At 37.7% G+C, this 9,807-nt stretch overlaps 1 protein-coding gene across 7 annotated transcripts in view; it reads right to left on the bottom strand.

The window, feature by feature from the left end:
* Positions 1 to 9,807, bottom strand: part of LOC136834372 (basic helix-loop-helix ARNT-like protein 1) — a 509,755-nt gene that overhangs the window by 380,349 nt on the left and 119,599 nt on the right. For 2 of the 7 annotated variants that reach the window (XM_067096918.1, XM_067096917.1), the window contains exon 2: positions 3,566 to 4,446. The exons of the other annotated variants lie outside the window; for them this stretch is intronic. In XM_067096918.1, coding sequence (XP_066953019.1) covers positions 3,566 to 3,807 — 242 coding nt within the window. In that variant the 5' untranslated portion in view covers positions 3,808 to 4,446. The remainder of the gene's footprint in view (positions 1 to 3,565; positions 4,447 to 9,807) is intronic. 7 annotated transcript variants of the gene reach the window in all.

Raw genomic sequence — 9,807 nt, 5'->3', positions numbered from 1 at the left:
AATTCAATAAACTCATTAGATTCTGCTGACAGGCAGACCTGAAGAGCATCATCAACCTTTGATATCGAAAGTTGACTATATTCTCCGACAGCAGGTTAGGAGACAATTTGCATAATATGCGACAACGCATACCTAAACCCAATAACCAAATATGGCTTTGTAACAGGTAAGAAATAGCTTTCGTTCAAACATTCATCAGGGAATGGAATATAAAATTTAGGCCATAGGCCAAGCGCTGGGACCTATGAGGTCATTCAGCACTGACAGGGAAACTGAGAGTAAAGGAGGTTTTAAAGGTGTAACAGGAGGAAAACCTCGCAGCTGCACCATGAAACAACTGTTAGGAGCGGGCAGAAAGTAAGATGGAAAAAAGATATGACAGGAGGTACAGTAAAAGGAATGGAAGGGGTTGCAGCTAGGGGCCTAAGGGACGCCGCAAGAACCTTAAGAAAGGCTACAGTGCACCACAGGAGGTGCACTGGCGGCACTAACCCCCTACGGGACATGGGAAGTTTTCCTACATGAATCTTAAACAGACAAGAGCAGGAATACATTGACCACCAGTCCATTACCGATGATCGACCCTTGTTCAGAATCTGCAAGTATTTATTAAAAATTAATTCATGAACAGTCATGCAAAATACGTTTAACAGGTAATGAGTTTATACATAACCCAAGAGGTAATGAAGAGCAGAGATTATGAAATTTTGAAAATAAAAGGGGAGAAGGGAATATTACAATACGAATGATAAATGTTCCCATCCAAGAGTCAATGTGAACGAAGATTAGCGATCTATCCCGCTGTCTTGTTCACAGGGGAGACCACGAACGAATCTAGTTTGTCATAACCACTGCAACGATGTTACAAGAGAATATTTGTTCTTTTCCTAAGTTTTCAAATGCAGATTCTAATAGGATAGCAACCCGACGCCCTAACCTATCCCAGGCTAGAAGTATCAAGACAAAGATGGTGGAAGAAGAAAACAAGAACAGCGAGGAAGCATTACCACAGAAAATGGGAAACACTTCTCATCCCACGGTTACCAGGACTGACTTATCAACCACTAATTTTTTTTTATTTATTTACTTTCCATCCACGTGTTATTATGATGCAAACTCACCTTATGTAAATTTCTGAAGAGAACATTCACTGCCGAAGCTACAGTGTATTTGCAACAGCTATCGGAGACTGAATGAATAAATGGCCCTAATAAGCACTTCTGCTCATGGTGTGTGTGTGTGTGTGTGTGTGTAGCTTGCTCACATCATCAGGATCGAAGGGTAATTGCTGTCTCTCTTCCAACACAACGACCAGGCCATTGTGGGATCCAGCGTGCACGCCTAAGCAAAATCTATCCCACCTAGCAGTTGCCATGGGTCACTTCTAGACCTTGGATTATGCAAAATCCCTTTCAATGTCAGGATTACGCAAGTCAGCTAACGAATAGGGCCACTCCAGGTTCTGACGGGAGGGATTTAGGAATCTCTTTGTACCAACCTAATGCATCCACAACCGTGCCCTTGGAACGTAAGTCTTCCACAAGGCATTGGAGCTGCAACCAACCTTTAATCTGACAGATCACGGAAGGCTTACAGGATGTACAACTTCCCCAGGGATGACTCGATGTTGATAACTGATCTCCTCTTTCTGCATTTCCCATCACCTTCTGTTACTCCTTTCAAATGAACACCATATTCTTTGGAAGCTTGAATTTCAAGTCAGTGGCCCCTGTGGGCTTGTTCCATATGAGCTGGGTTCATCTTCTGATTAATAATAATAATAATAATAATAATAATAATAATAATAATAATAATAATAATAATAATAATAATATCGTTCTCTCCTGTAACCAAAGCCTTAGTAACTTGGTAGAGCTTACCCTCATGCTCAAACCACCGTAGGACTTTAAAATAAAGTACAAAAAATCATGCTCAGAACATTCATGTTTACATTAATAAGAATTTTAGTCTAATTTTTTTGAGATAACGGTAAAAATTTCCACCTGATATCGCTGCAGATACTATTTGGTTTTTAATAGGCAGTGCATTGTAGTAGTACGAAGTAAATACATCTCTTTATTGTATTACTGAAAACTATATCATCGTGATGAATATACAGAACTATTCCCTTCTATCTTCATAATCTTCAGTTAATAAAACCAACGAATGAGCACTCCAAAAAAAAAAAGACTTGGGTTTATTCATCATTCTTTTGATTTTTAAGTTGTATGAAAAAATATAATGGATAATGAGTCGCTAGTCTTGCAACGCTGCGATTTAAAAATTGGTAACATATCCATTACACGCAGTTTACGATTTAATAACATGCAGTTTGCTTTAAATCTTTCCATTTAGTAGGCATTTTCACGTACGACAAAGAGCGCTTGTATTAACTTTTAATGTGGTCACAACCGTGGCCTTTTACGTCGCTTGATATTTCGCACCATTTAAATGAAGCTGTCTAAAATGAAGTTGCTTCCCATCAGCTACAGTCTGAATGTATCAGTTTAAAATACAATCGTCTGCCTGTCTTTTCTCAGGAGTCAGAAGTGGTCCATCTTCTCACGGCTGTTGATATTGTCCCAAGTCTGCTGTTCCGTTCTCAGTTTTAAATTTGCTGCTCGTTCGTTTGAGTCGAGAGGTTTGAGACATCTTGAACTATACGACCGAATTCGAAACTCAACCATCTGAGCCAGTAGTCAGCAGAATCTGAGTCTTATTGATAAAACCTCAGTCTTAAAACTCAGTGAGGGTGATTCACAGTCATCTAGCACTGTCATTTACAAACGCTTTAGTATTCCACCCACCTCCGAGCTATTAAAACAAAGGGTGGAACACAGGTAGCTCATGACGTCAAAACATTAATATCACCTAGAGTTGATCTGGCCTCAGGTGTTTCTCAGACATACTAATGGGGTCACCTCGGGTTGCCTGGTTGGTTGAGATTAAGCCGGATTTGCTCCACCCCGGGTCCTTGGCCTGTGGCGGCCCTTGGGCGTGTTAAGGCGTCGAGAATTCGTGTACAGACTGTGGTGTCACTGATCCACGGTGACATCAACTTCCACCAAAATCATACCTTCAAAAATATCAACTATTATAATAATTAATGTGAAATTGTTACATTCATCCTATGCTCGCCCATCCTAGAATCCCCCTTATCTTTACCCGCCTGTTAACAATCAATTAACCATTAACCAACAAAGACAAAAGGTGAGAGACGACTGTTGGAAGAAAAATGAAAAATGAAAAGGAATAAACTCAATGCACTGTAACTCTACAATTTACTAACCATTAACTAACAAAACAAAAGGTGAGAGACGAATGTTAGAAGAAAAATATAAAAAATAAAAATGAATACGAGAGAGAGAGAGAGAGAGAGAGAGAGAGAGAGAGAGAGAGAGAGAGAGAGAGAGAAAATTCTGTGCAAGTTTCCAAGTTTCAAGCATTAGACATTCACGTAAAAATGTATGAAATGAGAGAGAGAGAGAGAGAGAGAGAGAGAGAGAGAGAGAGAGAGACTCTCTCTCTCTCTCCTTAATATCATAACAAGTTCTTTGCATCTGACCTTGGGGACACCTCCACGATCTTGTCGAGATCGACGCATCCAGCGACAGCAAGTGCCACTTGAGACGACACTTGTCGCTTTTCTGCTCGGTCTCCTCCTCCTTCATCGTCGTCTCCTTCTTCTGCTTCTTCTTCCTCCTCCTCCTCCTCCTCCTCTTCTTCTTCTTCTTCTTCTTCTTCTTCTTCTTCATCTTCGCCTCTACCTATTGTCCTTTCCGGCTCCATGTCATTCATTGTCAACATTGTTCTGTTCCAGCGGTTATCGACACTTGTGCGACAAACCAAGGCTACAGATCCTACAGAGTAATACTGTCACCACTTTCTCCTTTGAAACATCAAAGATATTTCTGCGTTTACCTCGGTCAGTTTCTCTTACAAGAAGCCAACTTTCTTCCAGATTTCCAAAATACACTACGACCCTTTTCACATACCATTTATTTTTTAGATATCTCAAATTTTCATTTTCAAAGAAGCCTCATCAGCGATATTTCTGTTACTCCTATAAAGAAAGCACTATTCACTTCGAATTTTGTCATTCAAAGGGATATCCAAATGATTAACAATGCACTAAAAGTTCATTAACAAAATCCATGACTCATTCTATCAATAAACGTAAAGAACTTCTAATAATAAAAAGGCCTTCACGTTCCCAACAGAAACTTTTCTCAACAAAAAATCAATCAGAAATAAATGAATTCAAGACTGCTTATCTATAGCCACACGAAAATACTTTTCGACACGAAAATACTCTCAAGTGAAAATTTCGAACACTGAACGAATGACCGACACTCTGGAACCAAAAACGAAAGCTGTCGCCATACCCAGTGCACAAGATGTTGATCCCCGCACACGAATTTCAGCGGAACCTTAAACATCACTGACCTGGAATGGAAAACGAAGATAAGTATGAGTAATAATGCCGTCACAGACGGTCGTAACATCTTCAATGTCACTGTCAAACATTTAGCCAATATAGTTCTGGGTGTTACTCGTTGCCAAGTAAAACGGTGAATTATGATTACGTGTATATGGAATTGGAATTGGAATATGAGATTTACGCCAAAGGCCGAGTGCTGGGACCTATGAGGTCATTCGGCGCTGAAAGGAAAATTGAGAGGAAAGGAGGTTTAAAAGGTGTAACAGGAGGAAAACATCGCAGTTGCACTAAGGAACAATTGTGAGAAGAGAGTGGAAGGTAAGATGGAAGAAAGAGGATATGAACGGAGTTATAGTAAAAGGAATGAAAGGGGTTGCAGCTACGTGCCGATAAGTAATGCCTACAGTGCACGGCGTGAGGTGCACTGATGGCACTACCCCCTATGGGGGAATATGTATATATGCAAAAAAAAAAAATAATGTTGCTAATCTTTTTCTGCACCTTTCCTTTCCTGTCTTATCTACACTTTTCTTTTGTCTTTCCTCTTGACTCACTCAAGTAACCGCTTGGAAAAAAAAAATGAGGTCAACTGCCTGCCTACTCATGAAGGGTCTTTTGAAAAGCAGAATATTCAAGTGGAGAGAGAGAGAGAGAGAGAGAGAGAGAGAGAGAGAGAGAGAGAGAGAGAGAGAGAGAGAGAGAGAGAGAGAGAGAGAGAGAGGCGTATGAAAAGCAGGAGCGTAGACATGGTTCAATAAAGAGAACTACATTTACCTCGAAAGTAATAATCATTGTGAAATATTTTCAAGAACTTCTTTGCACAGTTTCTTTTATATGACATCCAAAATTTGCACCTCACGAAATTTCTTTTGTCCCCTAAAATCTCTGGGTTTTCTGCTCTCAAATAAATCCTCCTGAAACACAAGCTGTGTGCCCTTCATGTGTACCACCTCACTTACAATTTCAAAAACACGATACTGGGTCTTCAAATCTTTCATCGCTGTATTTACTAGAATTTATATCCACTGTGTACCATGTCACTTAAAGTTTCAAAGTACGACATTGGGGCTTCAAATCTTCTATCACTGTATTTACTAGAATTCATATCCGCTCTTTCAGTTTCCCCAAACAGGGGAAATTCAAGGTATAATTATTCTCAAGATATTAAGCAGAAATGGTGGAATGCAACATATTGATATCAAAGGAAACTGCCAAATTTAGCACAGTACAGCTATTTTAAACATAAAAGTTCCAGTTAATCCCACCAGATCTATAGCTGACCTTCCCTGAAGTTCAATGATCTTTGGATCCTTGACAGACTATGAATTCCTTGGAACAGAAGCAAACGAATATCAAAACTCAGCAGCTTTAACTCTGACTCAGATCTGTATGACTCAAATCTAATGATAACTTTTTATCTGAGCAGCCACTGCTCGGTATCACTTTCAAGAAAATGATGATTGGTCGGTAAGGCAGAATTATGTCTGAGGCAAAAAGTAAGGCAGAATTATGTCCGAGGCAAAAAGTAAGGCAGAATTATGTCTGAAGCAAAAAGTAAGGCAGAATTATGTCCGAGGCAAAAAAGTAAGGCAGAATTATGTCCGAGGCAAAAAAGTAAGGCAGAATTATGTCCGAGGCAAAAAGCAAGGCAGAATTATGTCCGAGGCAAAAAAGTAAGGCAGAATTATGTCCGAGGCAAAAAGCAAGGCAGAATTATGTCCGAGGCAAAAAAGTAAGGCAGAATTATGTCCGAGGCAAAAAAGTAAGGCAGAATTATGTCCGAGGCAAAAAAGTAAGGCTGAATTATGTCCGAGGCAAAAAGCAAGGCAGAATTATGTTCGAGGCAAAAAGCAAGGCAGAATTATGTCCTAGGCAAAAGTATGGCAGAATTATGTCCAGGCAAAAGCAAGGCAGAATTGTCCGAGGCAAAAGCAAGGCAGAATTGTCCCAGGCAAAGTATGGCAGAATTATGTCCGAGGCAAAAAGCAAGGCAGAATTATGTCCGAGGCAAAAAGCAAGGCAGAATTATGTCCTAGGCAAAAAAGTATGGCAGAATTATGTCCGAGGCAAAAAGTAAGGCAGCATTATGCCCGAGGCAAAAAGTAAGGCAGAATTATGCCCGAGGCAAAAAGTACGGCAGAATTATGCCCGAGGCAAAAAAGTAAGGCAGAATTATGTCCGAGGCAAAAAGTAAGGCAGAATTATGTCCGAGGCAAAAAAGTAAGGCAGAATTATGTCCGAGGCAAAAAGGTAAGGCAGAATTATGTCCGAGGCGAAAAAGTAAGAGAATTATGTCCGAGGCAAAAAGTAAGGCAGAATTATGTCCGAGGCAAAAAGTAAGGCAGGATTATGTCCGAGGCAAAGAGTAAGGCAGAATTATGTCCGAGGCAAAAAGTAAGGCAGAATTATGTCCGAGGCAAAAAGTAAGGCAGAATTATGTCCGAGGCAAAAAGTAAGGCAGAATTATGTCCGAGGCAAAAACTAAAAGTAGAAATTGTGAGGCAAAAAAAAAAAAAAAAAAAAAAAAAAATTAAAAGCAAAATTGAGTGGAGCACCTCCCAACAATAAAATTCAATTACAGTGAAAATCACTTACAGCGCACCTGCCATGACTGTACAAATCCCATCCTTCTTGAACTGTCGTTCAAGAGAAAAAAAAATTGAAAAATGAAAAAGTAAAAAAATTTAAATAAAAAATAAAAGCAGCATAACCGGTTCACCAGTTCAAGTTTCGGCACGATAAAGCGATATGTAGGACCATTAAGTTTCATTAAAAGTTGCTTAGGAGTAAAGCTAATGGCGTGTAAGTTGGCGGAAAAAGGAATTTTCGCAAATTCTCGACACCTCCCATCGGACATCCAGGCTTTTCGGGAGAAAAAATGTAGGTGTTACAGAACAGCTTCTAATTTAACGAATGCGATAAAGGTTGTTCCTTAAGACTTGCAAAAAGGTTTGCGCTTAAGAGTGATAAACTTTACCGCCTTTACATTTGCATAAAGTTTACAAAATAGACTTCAGAGAAAAACTTTTACCTCTGGCCGACAATAAGGAAATGGCCAAGGCGTTGAAGAGGTCGTGAATAATAATAATAATAATAATAATAATAATAATAATAATAATAATAATAATAATAATAATAACAATAATAATGGAGAAACAAATGCACAGTTATGTATATGTGCATATAGCCTATATTTAAAGATGTCATCTATACAGATAGCTTTCGGGAATTTGTTCGATTCCCCTATTCAATCTCCACATACATAACTGTGGATTTATTTCTCCATCTGCAGACTCATGCTAATATGAGTATTTTTTAATAATAATAATAATAATAATAATAATAATAATAATAACGTGCCAGATGGTCTATAAGTTATAGAACGTGTATGTAGGAAGAAAACAGAAAAAAGCTAACTTATGGGTCTTTTCTTATATGATTAATAACAATAATAATAATAATAATAATAATAATAATAATAATAATAATAATAATAATAATAATAATAAAAGGGACCACAGAATAACTAAAACAATGCAGTTCACAGAAATTAAGACGACGCACATTGCGAAACACAATAATAATAATAATAATAATAATAATAATAATAATAATAATAATAATAATAATAATAATAATAATAATAATGTACTATAGAATAATCATATCAATAATAACATAAGGTACCATAAAATAATTAACACAAGTTAAGACAACGCATAATGGCAAGTCAGTAATAATAATAATAATAATAATAATAATAATAATAATAATAATAATAATAATAATAATAATAATAAAGCACCATAAAATAATCACAACAAATTAATAAGACGCCTAATGGAAAACCCGTAATAATAATAATAATAATAATAATAATAATAATAATAATAATAATAATAATAATAATAATAATGAGCAAGAAAGAAGAGGGAAACGCTGAGTGGAAAACTCAATCCGGAGAGGACAGATTAACGGGGGAGGCCCAGCGCGGTAGGGCCGTAACATAGCCCCGACAGACAGTTAGGAGACAATCCCAAAATAAATTCGGCGGGTTTACGATACCCCCGGAACTCCTGATCTCATCGTAATTATGGGTTGTCTTCTCCAGTGCCCTATAACACTCATATTTCCTGCACTATTTTCCACCCCGCCCCCTTTTTTCTTTTTAATCAACTATGTCGTATTGGCAGCCGTTTTACTGTGCTTGATTTGCTGCTTTTGTTGCTTTAAATACCTATGTTGTATCGGCTGCCGTATTTTTTTTATTTGATTTGCTGCTTTTGTTGCTTTAAATACCTATGTTGTATCGGCTGCCGTATTTTTTTATTTGCTTTGCTGCTGTTTTTTTTAACGGCTATGTTGTATTGGCAGCCGTATTACTGTACTTGATTTGCCGTTGTTGTTTCTTTAATCAACCTTGCTGTATTGGCAGCCTTAATCAACTGTTGTATTTGTAGCCGTAATTTTGTCCATGGTTTGCTGTTGTTGATTTTTCAACAACAATGTTGTACTGGCAGCATTATTTTTGTACTTGATTAGCAGTTGTTTTTTTAAACTATTGTTTGTGCTGGAAGCCGTATTTTTGTACTTGATTTGCTGTTGCTGTTGCTTTAAACAACTGTACTGTATTGGCAGCCGTAATTTTATACTTGATTTTGTTTTTTTTTTCTCTCTCTCTCTCTCTAAACAGATGTATTGTATTGGCAGCAGTATTTTTATCACTGATTTGCCGTTGTTGTTGATTAAAATAAGTTCATTAAAAAAAAACAGCACACTACACAAATAACAATGAAAACAAGGAATATGATAACTGCAGCCAAAAAGAAAAATTGTTGTGAACATCCCTGACCACATTCAGTGCTCTGATGGTGAGAAAAATAACATGGATCTACATTATTTGCCAATCGCATTTCGCAGAATCTTTCTCTTGGAAAGTCATTAATTAAAATCACCACAAATCTAAAACCAAGAGAGATATTTCACACTCGCGCCCTTTAAACACTAAACTCCATTACTAATTAACTTCTGCCCCCTTAAAAAGAGTTTTATGAAGCCAAAGAAATTTTTACGACGCCCCAAACTCAATAATCAAGCAGTCTGTCCCCTTGACAAAAGTAATTTACGGCGCCAGAAAAGCTGATAATCATTTATTGAATCATAAATGTCCAGTATCTTGCAAGTGTTCTCAAGCACTTTCTTGAGTCAACTGAGTTTCGACATTGTTAGTTCGTATAAACGTAGCAACAGTGTGACTCCCACGCCACAAAAAACATGACTATGTTAGATAACCAAAATGCTATGTTGCCAAGCTGTACTGGAAAGAATTTCTTTTACAGCAACACTGTATTCATTTTCAGACGGAG

Source organism: Macrobrachium rosenbergii, chromosome 53, assembly GCF_040412425.1.
Source record: "Macrobrachium rosenbergii isolate ZJJX-2024 chromosome 53, ASM4041242v1, whole genome shotgun sequence".
NCBI classification, from domain to species: Eukaryota; Metazoa; Arthropoda; class Malacostraca; order Decapoda; family Palaemonidae; genus Macrobrachium; species Macrobrachium rosenbergii.
The sequence above is the reverse complement of the archived record's forward strand: the minus strand, read 5'-3'. Positions and strand labels throughout refer to the sequence as shown.